This window comes from Camelina sativa, chromosome 14 (genome assembly GCF_030686135.1).
Source record: "Camelina sativa cultivar CO46 ecotype springtype chromosome 14, ASM3068613v1".
In the NCBI taxonomy this organism is placed as follows: Eukaryota; Viridiplantae; Streptophyta; class Magnoliopsida; order Brassicales; family Brassicaceae; genus Camelina; species Camelina sativa.
This window is the reverse complement of record NC_141893.1, coordinates 11052587-11073203: the sequence shown is the minus strand read 5'-3', so window position 1 is coordinate 11073203 and position 20617 is coordinate 11052587. Positions and strand designations below refer to the sequence as shown.

At 39.1% G+C, this 20617-nt stretch overlaps 6 protein-coding genes and 2 pseudogenes across 12 annotated transcripts; 5 read left to right on the top strand and 3 right to left on the bottom strand.

The window, feature by feature from the left end:
- The first annotated feature begins 370 nt into the window (after positions 1–370).
- Positions 371–1750, top strand: LOC104776575 (homeobox-leucine zipper protein ATHB-54-like). Its single transcript, XM_010500673.3, has 3 exons — positions 371–747; positions 964–1313; positions 1389–1750. Exons 1-3 carry the CDS (start codon positions 636–638, stop codon positions 1575–1577), a joined length of 651 nt encoding a protein of 216 aa, XP_010498975.2. The 5' UTR covers positions 371–635; the 3' UTR covers positions 1578–1750.
- A 522-nt stretch (positions 1751–2272) lies between these two features.
- Positions 2273–5429, top strand: LOC147928053 (uncharacterized; annotated as a pseudogene).
- A 190-nt stretch (positions 5430–5619) lies between these two features.
- Positions 5620–6155, bottom strand: LOC147928052 (uncharacterized protein At1g43920, Chloroplastic-like; annotated as a pseudogene).
- Positions 6156–6771: 616 nt separating this feature from the next.
- On the top strand, positions 6772–7700 carry LOC104741140 (uncharacterized protein At1g27050). Its single transcript, XM_010461926.2, has 2 exons — positions 6772–7239; positions 7322–7700. Exons 1-2 carry the CDS (start codon positions 6892–6894, stop codon positions 7595–7597), a joined length of 624 nt encoding a protein of 207 aa, XP_010460228.2. The 5' UTR covers positions 6772–6891; the 3' UTR covers positions 7598–7700.
- Positions 7701–7771: 71 nt separating this feature from the next.
- LOC104741136 (ultraviolet-B receptor UVR8) lies at positions 7772–9956 on the top strand. 2 transcript variants are annotated; one of them, XM_087484978.1, is made up of 7 exons: positions 7772–8287; positions 8379–8531; positions 8630–8788; positions 8876–9025; positions 9119–9250; positions 9332–9496; positions 9588–9956. In XM_087484978.1, exons 1-7 carry the CDS (start codon positions 8095–8097, stop codon positions 9788–9790), a joined length of 1155 nt encoding a protein of 384 aa, XP_087341104.1. In that variant the 5' UTR covers positions 7772–8094; the 3' UTR covers positions 9791–9956. The 2 variants fall into 2 exon arrangements, with proteins under 2 accessions (XP_087341104.1, XP_087341103.1); XM_087484977.1 differs by having other exon boundaries at positions 7784–8287; positions 8867–9025.
- LOC104741138 (protein PTST homolog 2, chloroplastic) lies at positions 9765–12869 on the bottom strand. 6 transcript variants are annotated; one of them, XR_015580252.1, is made up of 8 exons: positions 11814–12791; positions 11562–11730; positions 11290–11452; positions 11021–11205; positions 10768–10908; positions 10533–10680; positions 10303–10371; positions 9765–10209 (listed from the first exon to the last, which is right to left on the bottom strand). XR_015580252.1 is itself a non-coding variant. In XM_010461924.3 (8 exons), the coding sequence occupies exons 1-8, from the start codon at positions 12365–12367 to the stop codon at positions 10114–10116; spliced, it is 1530 nt and encodes a 509-aa protein (XP_010460226.1). In that variant the 5' UTR covers positions 12368–12869; the 3' UTR covers positions 9765–10113. The 6 variants fall into 6 exon arrangements, 1 of the variants encoding a protein (XP_010460226.1); XR_015580253.1 differs by having other exon boundaries at positions 10768–10913; positions 11026–11205; positions 11814–12687; XR_015580254.1 differs by having other exon boundaries at positions 10768–10913; positions 11290–11448; positions 11814–12641.
- An 824-nt stretch (positions 12870–13693) lies between these two features.
- Positions 13694–18200, top strand: LOC104741135 (protein NRT1/ PTR FAMILY 2.12-like). Its single transcript, XM_010461921.2, has 5 exons — positions 13694–13864; positions 14006–14128; positions 14909–15126; positions 15707–16269; positions 16357–18200. Exons 2-5 carry the CDS (start codon positions 14044–14046, stop codon positions 17195–17197), a joined length of 1707 nt encoding a protein of 568 aa, XP_010460223.1. The 5' UTR covers positions 13694–13864; positions 14006–14043; the 3' UTR covers positions 17198–18200.
- LOC104741134 (uncharacterized) lies at positions 17302–19979 on the bottom strand. The gene is made up of 4 exons (XM_010461920.3): positions 19006–19979; positions 18750–18913; positions 17921–17995; positions 17302–17836 (listed from the first exon to the last, which is right to left on the bottom strand). Exons 1-4 carry the CDS (start codon positions 19673–19675, stop codon positions 17489–17491), a joined length of 1257 nt encoding a protein of 418 aa, XP_010460222.1. The 5' UTR covers positions 19676–19979; the 3' UTR covers positions 17302–17488.
- Positions 19980–20617: the final 638 nt, after the last annotated feature.

Sequence of the window (20617 nt, the reverse complement as noted above, 5' to 3'; positions counted from 1 at the left end):
CAGTTATTTGTTTTTTTTTTATGAAAATATAATGGCATGTTAATGTAATTAAGTAGAAAATTTAAGAGTTTTTTGCTAAATGTGTCTCGAGCTCTCTGGTGGCGACACATCAGCTTTTTCAAGAGAGTTCTTCTCTTTTAATATATAGGGGATGGGTCACTTTTAAAATTTCTTTTTTTCGTCAAATCTAGTACATATGGATTGTTTGTGTTATTTAAGGAAATATTGTACCCACTTGCAATATAAGTAGAGACAACACAGGTGATTACAAAGCATCTCCAATTCAACTTGCGAAATCATTTACTCTTATGTTTTAAAAAAAAAAATATAATTTACATTTATTAACAAACTGCATTCGATGTTGTAGATTGAGTCTTTTCAAAAAGAGGCCTTTGGTTTGAAAAAAATGTAAAAGCTAATTATAAACCAGAAGTATAATCCCTATTATGGCAAAACAGCACCTTCGTCTCCTTCTTCTTACCAAACACTTAAACTAGCAAAAGGAATCGTTTTTTTTCTTTCTCTTGTAACTTCTGTGTTTCTTCGTTCTTTAATCTATTCTTTATAAAGGGAGACTCTTAATAGTCCCAACAATTGCAGTAATAGACTCCACATTTCATTTATAAGAGTTACAAATGGAAAACTCAGACACTGATTCAGAAGTTTTCTTTTGGTTTCAAAACCAAAGCCATGGCCATAAGTTTCCTCCTTCTTGCTTCCCTTCGAGTGCTCACTCTGCCTATTATGGTATATCTCTGTTCCACAACTCTTAAATTCTGGTTTTTTGCTTTGTGTGTTTTCTCAAAACGCATTTCTATTATACCTTTGGAAGAATCTTTATCTCCAAACTGTATCCACTCAGATTAAAAGAAATAGAAAGAACTTTGAAGAGCCTCATGTGACGTAGATCAGATTCTCTACTATAAGATTTGGTGTCATTCCTCATTCTCATCTTAATTTCAGGATCTAGCTCAATGAGTAACACAGAGACTAACACCGTGGACGAAGAAGACGTATGTGAGAGCAACATGAAGCGTGAGATAACCAAGAAACGGAAGCTGACACCAATCCAGTTGCGTCTACTGGAGGAGAGTTTTAAAGAAGAGAAAAGACTCGAACCAGACAGGAAAATTTGGCTCGCCGAGAAGCTAGGGCTCCAGCCAAGCCAAGTCGCTGTCTGGTTCCAAAATAGAAGGGCTAGATACAAGACGAAGCAGCTCGAGCACGACTATGACTCCCTTAAAGCTAGCTATGCTAAGCTTAAAACTGAATGGGACATTATTTATCTACAAAACCAAAACCTAAGAAACGAGGTACATTTGTTGTTAAAATAACAAGCCAATTTTGATAGAGATTATGTTCAGAAATTTGATGAAACACTCAAACAGGTAGCCCTTCTCAAAGAGAAGCTGCGAATGCAAGAGAATCTTGAACCACAGGCTATGGAGACGAAGAAGCTTGAGAAAGAAGGTAGTTCGGTGATAAGCTACAACACGAAGTACAGTGAAGAAGAAGAAGGTTTGGGAAATCAATACAGTTTCCCTGAACTTGCAGTTCTCGGATTTTATTATGATTGAACCTTAACGGCTTCAAACCTAAGGTTGTCATGGTATAAGTCTATGTTCCGTGTGCCTCAAGATATCTTCTTTGTCTCCTTCTTTATCTTAAGAGTTAATAATATTCTTGGGATGAAATAAAAATATCAACTGCATTGTAGAGTTATCTCTAATTAATATGAACTTTTATAAAACTGGGCAAGGCCGTATTGTTCAACGATAGAGAGAATTGAAAAAGTTGTGCTTTTCAAATGATATGGGACCTATAAATATAGTAATAATTCTTATGCTACAATTTTGCATATAAACCACCAAATTAGAAAGTGAGAACACATTCCAATTAGTCAATAAATCAGCAAATAGTAGAAAAATGAATAGGAAAAATACCATAAAAATCCCCAACTTTCAAATTTGGGACAAAATAATCTCCAACTTTTGAGATGTCGTTTTAATCCCCAATTTTGTGTTGATCTTTCCAAAAAATAGCAAACTTTTTTTGACCTTGCCGTTTTAGGCACGGGATAAGTCTCCGTTAGAAGCTAATAGACGGGGTTAACAAACCATTAACGGCTACCGTTTAGCCAAAACGTCGACGTCTTATAAACCACAAAACAACATCGTTTACAAGAAAAAAATCCCCAAATCGATTACAAATTCTAAATCGAAAACCCTAAAAAAATCTCCAAATTCTCTCTAAGTGTTCCCGAATTGTCTTCATGGCGCGGACCCGTGGAGGAAGAAAGCAAGTTCCGTCTCGGCGGTCATTGCAATTGATGATGAATACTTCAGAGAAAGACTCAACTCAAACAAGATCTGAAGTCGAGATGGTTGAGATTCATTCTGATACTGATGCGGATCGAACTGAGACTGGTAAGGATCGAATCGAAGAGGAGACGGAGAAGGATGGACCTGAGGCGGATCGAATCGAAGAGGAGACTGGTCCTGAGGCAGATCGAATCGAAGAGGCTGGTCCTGAGGCTGATCGAATCGAAGAGGTGACTGGTCTTGAGGCTGATCCTGAGGCTGATCGAATCGAAGAGGCTGGTCCCGAGGCTGATCGAATTGAAGAGGCAAATCTTAACCCATTGGAGACTGAGGCGAATCTTAACCCATTGAAGACTGAGGATGTGGCAAAGGCGGTTCCTCAACCTAAACCCAAACGTAAACGTAAAAGGAAGAAGATTGCTGAAGATATCGAAGATGATCGAGAGGCTGTGAGTGGAGATGATTGTGAGGTAGTTGGTGATGACGACTGTGATGAGGTTAGGTATGCAGATGAAGGTAACCGTGAAGAAGCTCATGAAGATCAAAGATGGGGCATTGTAGCCGTTCCAGAGCGATATTGTGAGCCAGTTGTAGATGGTGTAGAAGAAAGAGACGAAGGTAATGTTCGTGTAGATGAAGAAAACTGCGATGATTTTGAAGCCGAATTTGGACCGAATGCGAGAGAGGACGATGGAGAGGAGAGTGATGCCGATAGTGGAGATGATATATGGGATGAAGAGAGAATTCCAGATCCTCTTTCATATAGTGATGATGATGAAGATTTCGGCGACAAAGGTGCTGCTCCACAAACTGAAGATCCGGAAGAGATTTTGAGTTTGGGTAAAACTTTCAATGGTCCAGATGAGTTTAAGATAGTTGTGCTAAGGTATTCTCTGAAGAGTAGATACGATATTAAGATTTATAGGTCACAGAGTTTGAAGGTTGGTGCTAAGTGCTCTGCCATTGATGTAAAGTGTCCATGGAGATGATATTGTTCTTATTCGAAGAAGAAACATAAAATGCAAGTGAAGATCTACGATGGTGAGCATGCATGTGTGAGGTCCGGATTCTCAAAGATGTTGAAGCGAGGGACTATTGCTTGGTTGTTTAGAGACAGGTTGAGAAAGGATCCGAAAATTACCAAGCAACACATGGTTGCAGAGATAAAGCGAGAGTACAACTTTGAAGTCACAGAAGACCAATGTTCGAAGGCGAAGACAATAGTTATGAAGGAAAAAAAAGTGACTCATGAAGAACACTTTGATCGAATATGGGATTATCAAGCTGAGATCTTTCGATCTAATCCGGACACAACATTTGAGATTGAGACTACACCTGGTACAACTATTGGCAGCTTACCAAGGTTTTACCGTCTTTTCATATGCTTTAAGTCACAGCGAGACTCTTGGAAGAATACATGTAGGCCTATAATAGGTATAGATGGTGTCTTTCTCAAATGGGATGTTAAGGGTCATCTTTTAGCAGCTGTTGGGAGAGATGGTGACAATAGGATTGTTCCTATTGCATGGGCTGTAGTCGAGATTGGGAATGATGATAACTAGGGCTGGTTTGTCAGGATTTTATCTGCCAAATTGGACCTTCAAGATGGAAAAAACGTGGCAATCATATCAGACAAACAATCGATTAGTGGTATAACGTTTATTTACAGTTCGAGATTTGTAAATAAGTGTGCGAATTTTTTACATTTCATTCACATTTTCAGGGCTTAGTTAAAGCAATTCACACTGTTATCCCAGCAGCCGAGCATAGGCAATGTGCTAGGCACATTATGGACAATTGGAAGAGAAGTAGTCATGATATGGAGCTACAAAGACTCTTTTGGAAAATTGCAAGGAGCTACACAGAAGGAGAATTTGAAGCTCATATGCGAGCTTTGCAGAGTTACAACCCTAGTGCCTATGATTCGCTCCTGAAGACCCAACCAAGGACATGGTCTAGAGCGTTTTTCAGAACTGGGAGTTGCTGCAATGACAACTTAAACAACCTCAGTGAGTCGTTCAATAAAACCATCTGAGGAGCCAGGAGGAAACCTTTACTAGATATGCTGGACGATATTAGGAGACAGTGTATGGTGCGTAACGAGAAGAGGTATGTGATTGTGGGTCGGTTGAAGACTAGATTCACAAAAAGAGCTCACGCTGAGATAGAGAAGATGATTGTTGGGTCAATGTTTTGTGAAAGGTGGATAGCAAGGCACAATAGGCATGAGATAAAGATTGGTGATGTCACGGTAAGTGTTGATATGAATGACAACACTTGTGGTTACAGGAAATGGCAGATGACTGGTATACCATGTATTCATGTTGCATCTGTCATCATAGGAAGGAAGGAGAAGGTGGAAGATTATGTGGCTGAGTGGTACATGGCTAGAATGTGGCAGTTGACATACATTGATGGTATTGGACCTGTTCAAGGCAAGCTGCTATGGCCAAGACTGAACAGGATAGGAGTGTTGCCACCTCCATGGAGAAGGGGTAATCCAAGGAGGCCAAATAATCATGCTAGGAGGAAATCATTGTTTGAAACTGCCTCTAGCTCCAACAAAACCCAGCTAAGAGGCAATCGAGTCATGACCTGCTCAAATTGCAAACAAGAAGGACACAACCGACAAGGATGTACGAATCCGAGAGTTGCAACACCACCAAAAAGAAGAAGGGGTCGACCAAGGAAAGAACAAGTAAGATTTTCTATTTTGAACATTGAACATTAGAATTTATGAGCAACATTGATTTTAACATTTTTGATTGAAATTAGGAGCCGAGGGTTGTACTTTTTGGACAAGGTCAACCATTGCAAGGAGATCCTTCTCAACCATCTCAAGGACCACCTTCTCAACCATTGCAAGGAGATCCTTCTCAACCATCTCAAGGACCACCTTCTCAACCATCTCAAGGACCACCAGCTCAACCATCACAAGGAGCACCATCTCAACCATCTCAACCATCACAAGGGAGATCTCATCCAACAACCTCGGTCAGAGGAAGATCTCATCCAACGACCTCAGTCAGATCAAGAACTCATTTGGGCGGATCACAAGGAAGTTCACAGCGAGGAGGTTGGGCACCATGGTTTGAATGTTCACGCTAAACTTCATGGTCGGGTTTCGTTTGGATTCTGTTTTTTTTTGTTTGTTTGGATTGCTTTTTGGCCTTTTGTTTGTATCAAAACATGTTCTGTCATGATTGAGACACAATTCAAACAAGAGATATTCATTGCTTTTGAGATCAAAGAAATCATCCAACAAGAAATATCACAAAGAGTTTACATTAAGCTCTTTTTAATAACCTAACATAAAAGTCTTCTGATTTCCTTGCCTAAACAATATAAAAGTACACAAAATGGTCATAACATAAAGCCAAACAAACCCGACTTTGAAGCACAACATAAACTTGCGTAGTTCTTTTTTGTTGGCCATGTCTTCTTTTTTCAATTCTTTCACCATAGCATCTATCTCATTGACCTCTGCTTTGATTTTGCTAATCTCATTTGCAATGATGAATAGTCTTGGTAAGGCATTTTCTACTTCTTCAAACACGGCATCCTCCACCTACTTGAACAAATGATTCTAATGTACAATTAAATGAAATATGGTTAGCTTACCATGATTATGAAGCCGAATTTGAACTGCACAAATTGACATATACTTACATGCTTGTCCACGTATTGACATCTCGTTTGCTTACACAACGAAAGAATGGTCGTCCCGGGTTCTCTTGAGTTTTAGAGGTAAATATCTTCACATCTAAGCCACACACACTTCGACGGCACACCACGTTCACCTACGCCACCGAATGTGATAGAACTTGAACTCATCGGAAAAGAGAGAGGTTGAGAAATCGATATGGGGATTTGAAAACTAAAACTTAGAAATCGATTTGGGGATTCTCATTTCCTTCAGTGTTTTGTGGTTTATAAGATGTCGACGTTTTTGGCTAAATGGTAGCCGTTAACGGTTTGTTAACTCCGTCTATTAGCTTCTAACAGAGATTTAACCCCGTGTCTAAAACGACAAAGTCAAAGAAAGTTTGCTATTTTTTGGAAAGGTCAACACAAAGTTAGGGATTAAAACGACATCTCAAAAGTTGAAGATTATTTTGTTCCAAATTTGAAAGTTGGGGATTTTTATGACATTTTTTTTTTAAATGAATGAGAATAGATTATTTTTGAGAAAAGAACTAGCACTATTTGACATGATATTGATAATAATACCATATAATACAAAAATTAGTACTACCTTTTACACAACCGACAACTCCACTTGCACGAGATCCAAACCATAGACGTCAGCAGGATCTACAAACTCTGCCAACTTGTAAAACTTGTCGGAGCCGTATATGAGTGGAAAGCAAAGACTTATTTGGATTTTGTGGGATCCACACATCTGGTTTGTCTCTTATACATTATACACGCTCGGATGGACAGTCCAGTTACCGAATGAGCCTTAAGACTATATTTTTCCGGCCCAATTAGCTTAAACCCAATTTAATTTCTATATTTCCTGAAAAGGTAAGATAGTTGAAGGGGACTCAGCGAAGTTAACAAAGGAGCTATGATGAGCCGCAAGAGAGACAAGCCCTACACATACCGCAACACACCGGCGCGAACTTCGAAACGCCGGCGACCATGGGCACCACCACCGTCATCGGAACACGATGAGATCATCGACAAACCAACCGCTAAACCTCCGCCGCCACCGGCGCTGATCGTTATGGGACTTCCCGCCAACTGTTCAGTCCTGGAGCTAAAATCTCGATTCGAGATCTACGGTTCAATCTCCCGGATACGGATCGACAAAGACGGGTTCGGATCCGTTTCGTACCGCACAGTCGAGTCAGCAGAAGCTGCCATTGCTGGTAGTCACGAGCCTTCTTTTGGTATCTCCATCGATTCCAAAAAGGTAATTATAAAAATCAAACAATTTTTAGTAGAATTTGGGAAGTAGAGTTTTTTGTACTTATGTATGTGTGTGTGTGTTGCAGGTGGAGGTGGTTTGGGCGACGGATCCGTTGATGAAGTGGAAGGAAGGTGTGACGGTGGTGGGAGAAGGAAACGATAAAACGACGCCGTCTCTGTCGTCGAAGCTTGTTCGACCTGTGATGCCTTTAAGAAAACACGGGAGAAGTAATAGGTTAGCGTCAGCTATAGTCAACCCGAGAAGTAATAATTATAACGACGGAGAGATCGGTGGTGGATCTCCGGTGAGGATAAGGGAGATTAAACAGAGAAATATTGTAGCTTACGATGATATCCTCTAACATTGTAGCTTACCTTTTTAATATTCATTCTTTAGCAAAAGTGTATTCTCATCTCATATGTGGGTAAGGTTTGGTTCTTTCAAATTCAATCAGACTTTGTGAATGAGTTTTGAGTTCTATTTTTATTTGTAAGATTATAAGAAACAAGGGATTCAAAAAATCGCTATAATGAATTATTCAAACTTGAAATCCATAAACCGTGGAGGAACAGACCGAGACAAAAATAACACCAAGCCTTAATCAAGTCAAAGTCTCTGTCGCCTTCACTTGAACACACAACTCGGGTGTTAAGATTCCCTGGCAAAACCTACTTTAACATCACGACGACATCGTTTCAGCCACTTTGGTACGTGCGCGGGGAGGGATTTGTCCGATTTGTTAGAAAGTGACACGAACAGGAGACAAACTGGGCAGGAGATTTCTCAATCACGGTGCTTCCGATCCGAGCAAACCAATCAACTGAAAAACAAACCCAGATAAATTGATTCGTCGAGATAATGGCCGAACACGGTGGGACACCAGCTGATGATGATGAAGAACAAGTATGGAGCTGGGGCGCAGGCACCGACGGCCAATTAGGGACGGCCAAGCTACAAGACGAGCTTCTCCCTCAGCTTCTCTCCCTGACGTCACTTCCCTCCATATCGATGCTCGCCTGTGGCGGCGCTCACGTCATCGCTTTGACTTCTGGTAAAACAACCCCCCCCCCCCCAAAATCTCTGATAAAAGTAATGTCGTTGGTTTAGTCAACTGAGTTGACCACTTTATATGCTTTTTGCAGGTGGTAAGGTCTTCACATGGGGAAGAGGAAGCTCTGGTCAGTTAGGACACGATGACAGTCTCAGCACCTCTTTGCCAAAACCAGTATCCTTCTTTGACGATTATGTTATCACTCAAGCTGCTGCTGGATGGAGTCATTCTGGTTTTGTTTCAGGTAGAAAACATTAATGGATTTTTCCAACTGCTTTTTTTAGGAACAAAAGAGATTATTATTGATCTTATCTCCGTTTTGTGTTTTGTGTGTGATTGCAGATTCTGCTTGTCTTTTTACATGTGGCAATGGCTCGTTTGGTCAGCTCGGTCATGGTGATAACATGTCATTAAGCACTCCAGCTAAAGTCTCTTACTTTCTTGATAAGAATGTGAAGATGGTTGCTTGCGGTATGCGCCATTCGCTTGTCTTGTTCACAGGTAATGTCTGATATACAATGACAGGTTTGCGTGTTAGACTTGTGTTTTTCTACATTTGATTTATCTTATCTTCTTCAGGGAATCTAGTGTGTGGATTTGGATCTGGAAAGCGTGGACAGTTAGGTATCTCATCAGACAGAACAAAGTCAGTAGATCTTCCATGTCTTGTCTCTGGATTAAAAGATGTTGAGGTTGTTCGCATATCAGCTAATGGAGATCATAGTGCAGCTATATCCGGTTAACTCTCAAGTCCCATGTTCTACTGATTCACTAATTGATCGAATTCTGTGTATCTTTTGTTAACCCTTGTCTCCCGATGTGCCTGACCAGCTGATGGACAATTGTTCAGTTGGGGAAGAGGATTCTGCAGCAGTCCCGATGTTCAAACCCCTCAGTGTTTGCCTTCATCTCTTTCTTTCAGAGAAGTTGCTTTAGGATGGAATCATGCTTTACTACTAACCGGTAACTTCTGCGTGGATGCATTAATTACCTTCCAGAGTTCACTTGAACCCATTTTCATCTGTCTATGGACTTGTTGAACAGTTGATGGCGAGGTTTTCAAGCTTGGCAATACCCTTGATAAACAATCTGAGAAGCAACAACTGCATATAGATCCCTCTGAAGCTCCCTTAGCGAAAGTTCCAGATTTTGATGGAGTAAAAGTTCTGAAAATTGCAGCAGGTGCAGAGCATTCTGCTGCTGTAACAGGTAATTGAGGGAGAGGGTAATTCTGTTATATCTTTTTTGTTCAGACTTCTTCTCCCATATAAAACAAACCACATTTGAATATCTGTTGCAGAGAATGGAGAAGTTAAGACATGGGGATGGGGTGAACATGGTCAGCTTGGCCTTGGAAACACCAATGATCAGACCAATCCTCAACCCGTGAGCCTTGGAAGTATATATCTGCAAGCGAAAGAGATGGAAGTATATTGCGGAAGTGGATTTACTTATGCTGTAAGGCGAAAACAAGAGCTTTATTCTTCACCAATCTCATCATAGAAATGGATGTATGACATCTTATGTGTGTAAAATTGTACAATGCAAGGAGCCAATTGTTTACAAGAGTCTTGTGACTCTTGTAAAATTGTACAATGCAAGAGTCTTGTGACTCTTGTGAGAGGAACAAAGTGGTCGTATTGGTACAATATACAAATCTTTCTTACTACCTTGTTTTCTCTAGAAAAAAAACTTAGTTCTATTGCTTCCTTGGTACCTTACCCTACATGAAAGTGAAATCCCAAAAGAAACTAAAACCCTACTGATTCAGCTCATGCTCCATTGATGGTGGTGGGACTAGTTCTAAATTGTTGTTGCCTTTGACCTCAAGAGATGATTAGCAGATTGTTTTCATATCCACCACAAGTAACAATGGGTCGAAGCGGGTCAACTTTCCACTGCCCATCAACTATAAACTTTATCTGCGAGGAACATGTACCAAAATTAAGATTTTGGTTTGCCTCTGAACGGGAAAAGTGGTAGTTGCAGTACTCGGTTAATTAAATGAGTCTAACCTCATATTTTCCAGGATATAGCTTTAGAGACAAAGAGAAGACTCCGTTCTCTGCTTTCTTCATCTTCCTCTGGTTATAAAATCATATAAATTAAGGAACAAAAACATCAAAAGAGAGCAATATAATTCCTAAATGGATGGCTTGATGTAAAATTCAACGGAACACCAGATATGAAGCAGTTTGATTTCCTGTATTGAGATTAATCATATTTTTAATCAATGTGAACTGACCTGGGTAGACCAACCGTCAAATGAACCCGTTAACAGAACTTCTGAGGCTGAATTAGGCCATACTATGGATGCGGTTCGAAGCAACCGTAAAGCTCTACGAGCATGATCTATTCTTCTCTGTTTCTCCCGTACAATCCTCTGTGCGTCTCTAGAAGAAAAACAAATTAACCAATGTGAGAGACAATAGCCTAAGCTTCCTCATATCTTTTCCCACATAAGTAATAGTAAAGCATACATTATAGCCATAGCCATTTTCCCTTCAAGAACTGCCAATTTTGCTCGTGTAGACCGCAACTTAGTTTGGGCATGCATGATCTCATTCTCTTTGAACTCCCAATCATCAGAAAGGTTCTCCAAGTTCCCAGAAGTTATCTCACTATCCTAAACGAAATCATAAACCAAAAATAAGCCAAATAGCAACCACTTCTAGAATCGCTTCTAGTTTGATATAACAAATGATTTTAAATGCCATCTGGTCCAACAATTACCTTACTTGTCACAACATCATCAGGAGGAGATCTAAGGGAGTGGAGAACTGAAGAAAGTTCTGACTGGAGATGTTGAAGACGGCTTTTGATATGAGTTCTGTCTTTTCCATTCATGCTATCACCAGTATCCTTATTCTTATTACCCTTCTTCACACCATCCAAACCACTGGGAGATATTTCAGCAGCTGTACGATATAATACGTGCGAAAGCTTCAGGCCACTTTTCATATTAAATCCTTGTATGATTGAAGACAGAAGTCACTCCATACCTTCAAAATCTTCATCAGTAAATCCAGCTCTCCTCATACTCCACGTCCTCCATGTTTCTGATGTAGGCGAATTGTTTAAGCCTCGAGTTCCTGAAACCGAACTGGCTTCTTGATACCTACTTTGTGCAGATTCATCTGAACTTCTCCTACTTTCACTAGCTGTCTTTTGGAAAAAAAAAAAAAGTAGGCATCACCTCACAACATAAACAATTTATCCCATCTAGATTATTAGTGTGCAATGAAGAGCAAAGTTTGTAGACAAGAAAACATACCACAATCTTGGAAGACCAAGGAACAGAACCATTTGGAGAGATATCAGTAATGACACCATTGCTTTTCCCATTCGGATCCCTCAAGCTAATCCCTAGGCTCAAATTCCTTTGTTTCTCTAATCTGGTCAAAATGCCTTCAATTCCACTATCGTTACCAGCATCTACTTCTCTGATAAAAACAGAACACCTATGTTAACAATTCTAAAAGAGGTGTTTCTAGAGAACAAAATACTGTAAAATTAGATGACTCACTCTGTTAAAGATGAAAGATTTGACGAAGAATCAATAGCTCCATGACTTAAAGTTCCATCAACCTCTAGGGAATGAGAATCATGAAGCTGCTTCTCAATATGTAAATCCCATGGCTTGACATTATCTTTGACTTGTTCTTGTTCATCCAAATCCCAACCCATTGAAAGCCATCCACCTTGGTTTACAATTCTCTCAACAAGATCAAATCTTCCAGAACGAATCAAAACTTTCTTGCTCGGAAACATCCCAGGTCTCTCAGAGTTCTTCATAAACTCCAAAACCTCCGATTCAAGATCCTTACTTTCATCGCTATCCCAACCCAGATTACGTTTATTAACCCGAGAGCAACAGCTTCTCTTCCTCGGCTTGATTTCGAGAAACCCTAGAACAGTAAACCCACAACCTATTCGGGAGAATCGTATGCAAGTCTTGGGATTGTAATTGGGATTAAAGGTTGAACCAAAAGAAGAAAGAGACAAAAGGGTATCGGAATCAATCATCGAATTGCGAGAGGCAAAAGAGGAAATGGGGCCGGAGGAGTAGAGAGAGACCATCGTTGGCGCATTTCGTCGAACACTTTGTGTGTGTGTGTGTGTGTTGTGGGCTTCTATCAAACGGTCCTCATTAAAGAAGTGGATGATGGATGAGATGCCAAGCAACGAACAAATTAAAAAACCTATGGGAAAACGTGACACCGTACGTGAAGATTCAGAACTAACCAGCTAGCTTCTTAGCTCTGGTTAGAAGAAAGAAACTAAAACGAGGCATGTACCGCACAAAAACCAAAAAGGAGTATGCTTTATTCGGACGTTTATCGAATCATCAATCATCAAATCACCACCAAAGTTGTGGTTTCTTTAGATTCTTTCGGTTCATCGAGTTTGACGTATTTGTTCCATTATTACGGTTTATGTCGACCGTGATCCCACCATATTTCAAGTCTCTTTGTATTCCAAATCTTTAAAAGATATGTCGATTAGTATGTTTACCATTCGTTTTTGTTTTTTTAGATTTTGGTATCAGATTTATTAGATCTTTCTTTTATGTAATGTATGTAACGACTCGAGTGGGTGGCAAAAGGGAGTTTATAGGGCCATGCGGCCTTAGAATCCATGGCCAAATTTTAGAAAAAAAAATATCTTAACCAAGAAAGTCCCAAAAAAGCTTTTACACCTACATACTAATAAGAGTATGGCCATATCATGTACTCCTTGAATGGTTGAACTTGAACCAGTTTTTTCTGAATTAGATTCAAACATAACATTTTCCTACTCAGATCTGGATACAACTAAGAAGACTCATTTGAAAGCTTCAATTTATGTCTTTATTAATGTTCTTATTCGTGGTATTGTATGCCCTTGGTCCCGTCCAAGATACTCTGTTTTCATGATTCCTTAATTAACCAAACCAGCCAAGACAACTCATTGTTCCTGCTTGTGACCACCCTCCATCTATATTATGTGTAATTAGTATAGCTAAAACAAATTTAGCTGTAGAATAATTTTACGTGTGGATGTTTGTATAATAACCAAATGCACTCTAGTACTATGTAAGATATTCGCATTAGTTCTCTTAATTAAATTTCTTCTCGCTCACAAGTCACAACTATCCATATTACTTTCTACTAGCTAGATTGCTCTAAACCTATATTGCAATGTGGAACCAAGGAAACAAAGTAGCGGTGACATATACATACATATATTATAATATAAACTTTTTTTTTGGTGTGATAATATAATATAAACTTTATGAAATGGTTATGTTACTAACTGTAAATTAAACATATAACGGATACATATTAAATATAGAACTTTCTTATTCAAACACACCATTCCTACTGAAAGACCTTTAAAATTGTCAATAATTAAACTAATTAAGATATTACACACACAAGATATAACCTCTAACAAGTGAAACGAGATCCTCACTTATATGTTAGATGAGAGAAGAGAGAGAGAGAAAGCGATTGAGAGAAAAAGTTTCTTCTCTATAAATAAGAAATCGTCCTCAGCTTCATTTCATCTTCCAATTACTGACTTCTGCCGTGTGTGGTTCGTGCCTTAGTCACAATATATTGTTTCTGATCACACTATTCCACCCAAAAAGCAACTTCAAAATATAAATTTGTATATTCTGTTCCTCTTCTTCATCTTTCTTTTTTTTTTTCATCTTCTTTATTTTGTTGTTTGCAGCTTCCCATTTTTCTCGAAATCATTACCATCATCGCGGGATGGAAGTTGTTGAGGATTCGATGAATCGGAAATTTTTGCAGGAGAAAAAACGTGGAGGCTGGAGAGCTATTACGTTCATCCTAGGTATGTTCTTTATTTTTTTCGTATGTTCTTTCAATATATTTTGTTTTTCAAGACAATATAATTAAACAGGTAAACTAATACATGAACATCAATTTCGCCATCCATTGTAGTATAAATTATATGGTGGCCCGACCATGCTACTTTGATCCCTTTCAATCGATTTATTCGTGTGTTACTGTAGAGAAGTGTTGTCTTGTAATTCACATCTTTCTTTGTTTTAGAAATACTTACACAATATAACACTTTTAAAAAATACCACTGCAAAATAGACATTTTTTTCTTGTAAGTATATCATTTTTCTATATACAAATATAAATAGACATTAGATAACAGTCAAGGCATAATTCTCTGAGATTAAATTTCATTGAAAAGTAATACTACTACCTATAATCTGTCATCACTTTTTTCTCCCTGATATGTAGTTGGGGCCAACACCATGGTAATATCATGACCACACTAAAACTCAATTTGCGAGTCATGCAATTCAATAATATCTAAGAATATAGTCTCAGGAGAAATGGACTCAAAGTTATTGTTTAGGTGCTTGACAAAAAAAAAAAAAAAAAAAAAGTTATTGTTTAGGTATAAACTTTTGCATGTAATACAGTTTAATTTTACAGATCATGAGTGTATAAAATTGCTTTTAACGGAGATAAGTCAAACTTAAGTTGTCGTCCATTTGTATTAAGAAGAAAGAATAAAAAAATGATAAAATACTATGGACAACATACATGTTTTTATTTGCTGAGATTAAATCTTTACCAAATGGTGAGAATATAGGAAATGAGACGTTGGAGAAGTTAGGATCGATAGGAGTATCGGCAAATTTTATGTTGTATTTGAGAAATGTGTTCCACATGGAACCGGTGGAAGCTTCTAACGTCTACTACTTATGGATGGGTCTTACCAACTTCGCTCCACTCCTTGGCGCATTGATCTCCGACGCCTACATTGGCCGCTTCAAGACCATTGCTTACGCATCCTTCTTCGCACTTCTCGTACGTTCCCCTCTCTCTATATTCATAGTTTCTAACAAATTATATAAACAATCACATTGATAAATAAGCTTGAAATGGAGTGTTGATTTACTATCTCCCAAAAATAATATTAGACAACTAAGTGATGATGATTGATTGTTACCTTGGTTTGAGTTAAAATATTTACATAGTATAGCTACGCATTTTTTTAAGCTTAATAAGTGTAGATTTTGGTGGTTTGAGATCTTCCCATCATAATAAAGGAAAAAAATTGTTGGTCGTGAGTCGTGACATATGAACAAGCTGGCATTTTGTTCTTCAGTTTCTATACATAATGCTGAATAAATCAGACAGTCCATATCACCAAGTTGTAGACTAAAACAGCAAATATGCCATTTGTAAATTCATCTTTTAAAAAGTTTAGCTACTTAACCTTTTTTTCCATTTGCAAGTACCATTTCCTGTTAATGAACTTCCGTAACACATTGGAGTTGTAACAAATAATTGTAACGTTTTAACCAAAAAACAATATGTAATAATTTTGCTCAATGTGCTTTCCATAAAGAAGGAATCAACCCAAATCTATGATAAATCCAAACAGGGACTTATGACGATGACACTTACAGCCTCCTTGCCTCATCTCCACCCACCACCGTGCAACAACCCCCATCCAGACGAATGCGACGATCCAAACAAACTCCAGCTCGGGATTCTGTTCCTCGGTCTCGCCTTTCTATCCATCGGAAGCGGTGGAATCCGACCTTGCAGCATCCCATTTGGAGTTGACCAATTTGATCAACGAACAGAGCAAGGCCTTAAAGGAATGGCCAGTTTCTTTAACTGGTACTACTTGACCTTAACCATGGTTCTCATCTTTTCGCATACCGTCGTGGTCTACTTACAGACTGTTAGTTGGGTCATCGGGTTTAGCATCCCGACCGGTTTAATGGCTTGTGCGGTGGTTATGTTCTTTGTCGGTACACGGTTTTACGTGTATGTCAAACCGGAGGGGAGTGTATTCTCGGGCATTGCTCGGGTCATCGTGGCTGCTCGTAAGAAGCGGAACCTCGAGATTCCGGCAGTGGATGATGGGACTGTAGAGTATTATGACCCACCGGTGAAACCTGGCGTATTATCCAAGTTACCTCTTACCAGCCAGTTCAAGTATATTACTCAGACATATACTTCTAGAAACATTCGAGTTTGATAGTTTTTTTATAATGTAATCAATAATGTATCGGTGATATATAGGTTTCTGGACAAAGGAGCGGTGATAGCAGAGGGTGATCTTACATCTGAAGGAGTACCAGCGCATAAGTGGCGGCTATGTAGTGTTCAAGAAGTTGAAGAGGTCAAGTGTCTGATCAGAGTCGTTCCGATTTGGTCTGCTGGGATAATCTCAATCGTTGCAATGAGCACACAAGCAACTTTTATAGTCTTTCAAGCTATGAAAATGGATCGACACATGGGTCCGCATTTTGAGATCCCGGCCGCTTCTGTAGTCGTCATTTCTTACATCACTATAGGCATTTGGTTGCCTATCTACGACCGGCTCTTAGTCCCCTCCCTTTGGCGAATCCGAAAGTTCAGGTTCACTCTCCTTCAGCGGATGGGAATTGGGATCATCTTTGCCATTCTCTCCATGTTCACTGCAGGGTTTGTGGAGGGAGTGAGGCGGACACGGGATACCACAGTGACACAAACGTCGGTGTTTTGGCTGGCTGTGCCGCTGATTCTGATGGGATTCTGCGAGTCATTTAATTTCATCGGCCAGATCGAGTTCTTCAACAGCCAATTTCCAGAGCACATGCGAAGCATAGCGAATTCACTATTTCCGCTATCATTTGCTGCCGCTAATTATCTGAGCAGCTTGCTGGTGACCACCGTGCATAAATTCTCAGGCACAAAAGACCAGCCTGACTGGCTGAACAAGGACCTTGATAAGGGGAAACTGGATTACTACTACTATACGATTGCTGGTTTGGGAGTGGTTAACCTTGTCTATTTCTGGTACTGTGCCAGAAATTACCAGTACAAAGCCGGTCCACAAAGTGAAGATATTAAAGAGGAAAAGCCTTTTCTAGACATATAACTAAACCGGCGACATGATCAATCGACAAGTTAGAATCTCTGTGCTTAGTCGTTCGTGCTGTTTGGATACGAATATAAAGCTATTATATTTGATTATAGCTCTCATTGAAGGAAAAAAAAGATCACTACTTCACATGACGACGGTAAAATTGATGGCCACAAAAAAACAAAAAGGTCATAACAAAAACCGAGCAATTGTCAAACATTTCAAACACGAGATTAGGCTTATATGAGTTATAGCATAAACGCAAAATAGCGAAAGAGACGCACCCAAAAGCCAGAGGTGCTTAATCTAAGACGCAGCAGTAACATTAGCGTCTTGGTGGTTGTAATTGCCATTTCCACCACCACCATTACGTCCCCTTCCTCCTCTGTTGTTGTAGTAGTTCCTTTGGTAACCATTTCCACCGGATTGATCATAAGATTCATACCGCCCCCCATTCTGGTAACCACCACCACCACCTCGGCCTCCCCGTCCATTCTGGTAGCCACCACCACCTCTTCGACCACCCCGACGACCTCTCTGGTTCTGGTAGGATCCACGTGGCACATAGTCTCTCTTACCATTCTTTCCTTCCACCTGAGTAAAGGCTTGTTCTTGTTGTCCATGGACCACCTCTCCTTCCGTCACTGACTCAACCTTTAACACCCAAAAGGAATCATCAGATTCAGCCTTTAAAATTTACTTATAGATAATTAATGGGTCCGTATTTCCCTGGATTACCTTTTGATGCTCATCTTGTAGAGATTGATCATTCACAACTGACTCTTGTTCTTTGTTGTTAAATGCATCTTCATCCTACAAATGGGAAAATCAGTCCCGCAGAAGAAAGAAACAGCATGCAATGGGAAACCGTTCAAAACACATGGGAAGGATGTATGTTTTGTAAATCACAAAATGAGACACTCAAAAACATGTCAACAGTCACTACAGTGAAGAAAGATATTGTCACAGTTTGTAAAAACACCATTTACATGAATAAAGCAGAATATATTTGACAACACATACAGTAAACCACTACAGAGCTTATTCTAAGCAGGATAGAGTTCTCAAAAACCAAGAGAACAGTTCCACAATAAAATAAGCAACCACCAGCAATTAGAAAATTAAGAATGTACTTCACTATCCTATCCAAACAACTTAGCTTTACTAATGATTCCATGCCAAAAAAACACACCCTTATGTTGCATCATTATACTTCTCTATTCAGCTTCATAGTAGAAACCTAGACACACTCTGACTCCTTAACAAATGAAGCTCGAAATGAGATTAATAACCTTCTCCTTCAGATTAAAATTAGAGCTTTGCTCCCACAAGGCCGTGAATTATGCAGTATGACTAAATTCAGCAAGACTCCAATAGAGATACATAAAATTCGACCCACCAAATCCACTAAAAATAGGTAATTTACCAAACAACAACGTAGGCGAATATAAAAGTAAAACAAACAAAAGAAGAGAAAACAGGAAATCACAAACTTTCATGAGAGCCAATGAAACTTCCCACTCTAATTCAAAACGAAATCTCATACAGACGAATAAAAAGTGAATACCTGTTGTTGATAGTGCCCAGCTGGAGCTTCAATGTCCACAGGTACCTGGTAAGAAGTGTAGTTCCCAGCTGCAGCCGCCACTTCAACAGGAGCTTTCATCTCCGGCGTAGTAGTGAAATAGTCAGAAGCCATAATCTTCTTCAACTTCTCTCTCAATGCAGCATCTGCATCATAAATCTTAAAGTAATCAGCAAATAGAAACTGAAACAACACACAGAGATATAATGGAATGAGACAGATTCAGGGGATTTTTTACATGAAATGTTGCAGTTGGATTCAATTGGCTGCTCCGAATTAGCCAACCATAGCTTAGCGTGCTCAACACAGCGCTCCAAAGCGTTCTTGTGAGATAAGCTTGAATCCACAGGGCGAGATACCATCAGACTCCAAAGCTGAGAAATAGAATCCAAATCCCGATCGCCGAGCAGATCAGTGGCATCATCCGAAACGTAATCGTAGCTCAAACAACACCCTCTCTCGTGAGACCTAGTCAACATTATCGAAGTGAACTCGTTCTGCGATTTCACATCGAAGAGCGAACCAAAGTACAAGAGATTCACCAGATCCTCCAACTTAACCCCATCGTCACCGCTCTGTGGAGGCTCAGCGACTTCAATTTCCTTTTGCTCGGACGCTGTGGTTGGATCGGAAGAATCACGGTGATCCTTAGTAGTAGCGAGACTGATCTCTTCAGAGACAGCGGCGGAGAGAGGAGCACGAAGCTTCTCAAGCTCTTCGATAAGTACGACAACGGCTGGTTTCGAGCGGAGGACTTCTTCTTGCTCCTTGTTTAGGGTTTTGCCTTGGGAAACCGATTCTTCCATCTGAGTGATTCTGTTGAGTTTCTTGCGGAGAGCACGGAGACGCTTGTTGACGAGTCCCATCACTGGTCCTTCGGAAGCTTCGGAGGAAGCAGTGGCGGCCATGGTTTGTAGATAATCGATGGAAAGTTAGGATCGATTTGACCGTCTGAGAAAGATTTCACCACCGTTGAGTAACGGCGGCGGCGGTGGTGGCGGAGGAAAAGAGAAGAAGAGAGGAGTGATCTGTTAGGGTTTTCTGAGAGAAATGGGAAATGGGGATAAGCTGAAGCGTCTCTGATTTTTTTTTGTTTTGGGTTTTGAGTTAAATATAATAATTTTTTTAATGAAAAATCGAGGAATATGCAAATGAAATTATCCGTAAGAGAAAAGGAAAAAAATAAAAAAATAAAAAATAAAAAAGGAAAATAAAAAAGAAGTGAGCTGGAAAAAAATCCTAAATAAATAGGAAAGTCGAATAGGTATTTCAATGATTTGTTTAGATTTTCTTCATAAAAAAGATTTTCTAAAAATTAATATTTTTGGTAATTTATGAGCTAACTTGGAAATGTCATTCGAATTTACAAAATTTGGTTTCCTACAAATGACGAGACACTTTTTTTTCTTTTACTTAAATGTAGAAAAACTGTTTTTCGGGAAAAATAAAAAAAATCAATATTAAAAAGCGATTTTTTTAACAACTATTAGTAGTGAGAGGATAAAACAAGAAACGGAAAATAAATATAAAAATAAGAGGATCGAGTAATATTTACAACTATTTTCTAGGTTTTTATAGTTTTAAATTAGATTTATAATGAACAAGTTTGATAATACGATATTGTATCAATGTTGTTAGCATACTAAGAATATTCCTGTTTTGTATATTCTAGAATCTAAATATACTTGCAATCAAATTATAAATAAAACTCTAATCGTATGTGGTATATTTTAAAAAAAAATTTAATCGTATGTGGTATATTGGTACCATATACATTACGAATTATTTCTCTTTTTTTTTTTAGGTATTCGTATGCTTGATGTATGTTATGTTTAATGGATAATTAAATC

What these genes read in the sequence shown, in the direction of transcription:
- LOC104776575 (XM_010500673.3), top strand. Translation starts at nt 636, where the DNA reads ATGGAAAACTCAGACACTGATTCAGAAGTTTTCTTTTGGTTTCAAAAC. An exon ending in TGCTCACTCTGCCTATTATG is followed by an intron (nt 748 to 963) that starts GTATATCTCTGT and finishes TCTTAATTTCAG; the next exon opens with GATCTAGCTCAATGAGTAAC. An exon ending in ACCAAAACCTAAGAAACGAG is followed by an intron (nt 1,314 to 1,388) that starts GTACATTTGTTG and finishes ACACTCAAACAG; the next exon opens with GTAGCCCTTCTCAAAGAGAA.
- LOC104741136 (XM_087484977.1), top strand. Translation starts at nt 8,095, where the DNA reads ATGGCCGAACACGGTGGGACACCAGCTGATGATGATGAAGAACAAGTA. An exon ending in TCATTCTGGTTTTGTTTCAG is followed by an intron (nt 8,532 to 8,629) that starts GTAGAAAACATT and finishes GTGTGATTGCAG; the next exon opens with ATTCTGCTTGTCTTTTTACA. An exon ending in GCATTCTGCTGCTGTAACAG is followed by an intron (nt 9,497 to 9,587) that starts GTAATTGAGGGA and finishes TATCTGTTGCAG; the next exon opens with AGAATGGAGAAGTTAAGACA.
- LOC104741134 (XM_010461920.3), bottom strand. Translation starts at nt 19,675, where the DNA reads ATGGCCGCCACTGCTTCCTCCGAAGCTTCCGAAGGACCAGTGATGGGA. An exon ending in ATCCAACTGCAACATTTCAT is followed by an intron (nt 18,914 to 19,005) that starts GTAAAAAATCCC and finishes TTTATGATGCAG; the next exon opens with ATGCTGCATTGAGAGAGAAG. An exon ending in TACAAGATGAGCATCAAAAG is followed by an intron (nt 17,837 to 17,920) that starts GTAATCCAGGGA and finishes TGGGTGTTAAAG; the next exon opens with GTTGAGTCAGTGACGGAAGG.
- LOC104741140 (XM_010461926.2), top strand. Translation starts at nt 6,892, where the DNA reads ATGATGAGCCGCAAGAGAGACAAGCCCTACACATACCGCAACACACCG. An exon ending in TCTCCATCGATTCCAAAAAG is followed by an intron (nt 7,240 to 7,321) that starts GTAATTATAAAA and finishes TGTGTGTTGCAG; the next exon opens with GTGGAGGTGGTTTGGGCGAC.
- LOC104741138 (XM_010461924.3), bottom strand. Translation starts at nt 12,367, where the DNA reads ATGGTCTCTCTCTACTCCTCCGGCCCCATTTCCTCTTTTGCCTCTCGC. An exon ending in CTTGGTCTTCCAAGATTGTG is followed by an intron (nt 11,453 to 11,561) that starts GTATGTTTTCTT and finishes TTTTTCCAAAAG; the next exon opens with ACAGCTAGTGAAAGTAGGAG. An exon ending in TATATCCTGGAAAATATGAG is followed by an intron (nt 10,210 to 10,302) that starts GTTAGACTCATT and finishes TGTTCCTCGCAG; the next exon opens with ATAAAGTTTATAGTTGATGG.
- LOC104741135 (XM_010461921.2), top strand. Translation starts at nt 14,044, where the DNA reads ATGGAAGTTGTTGAGGATTCGATGAATCGGAAATTTTTGCAGGAGAAA. An exon ending in AGCTATTACGTTCATCCTAG is followed by an intron (nt 14,129 to 14,908) that starts GTATGTTCTTTA and finishes GTGAGAATATAG; the next exon opens with GAAATGAGACGTTGGAGAAG. An exon ending in CATCCTTCTTCGCACTTCTC is followed by an intron (nt 15,127 to 15,706) that starts GTACGTTCCCCT and finishes AAATCCAAACAG; the next exon opens with GGACTTATGACGATGACACT.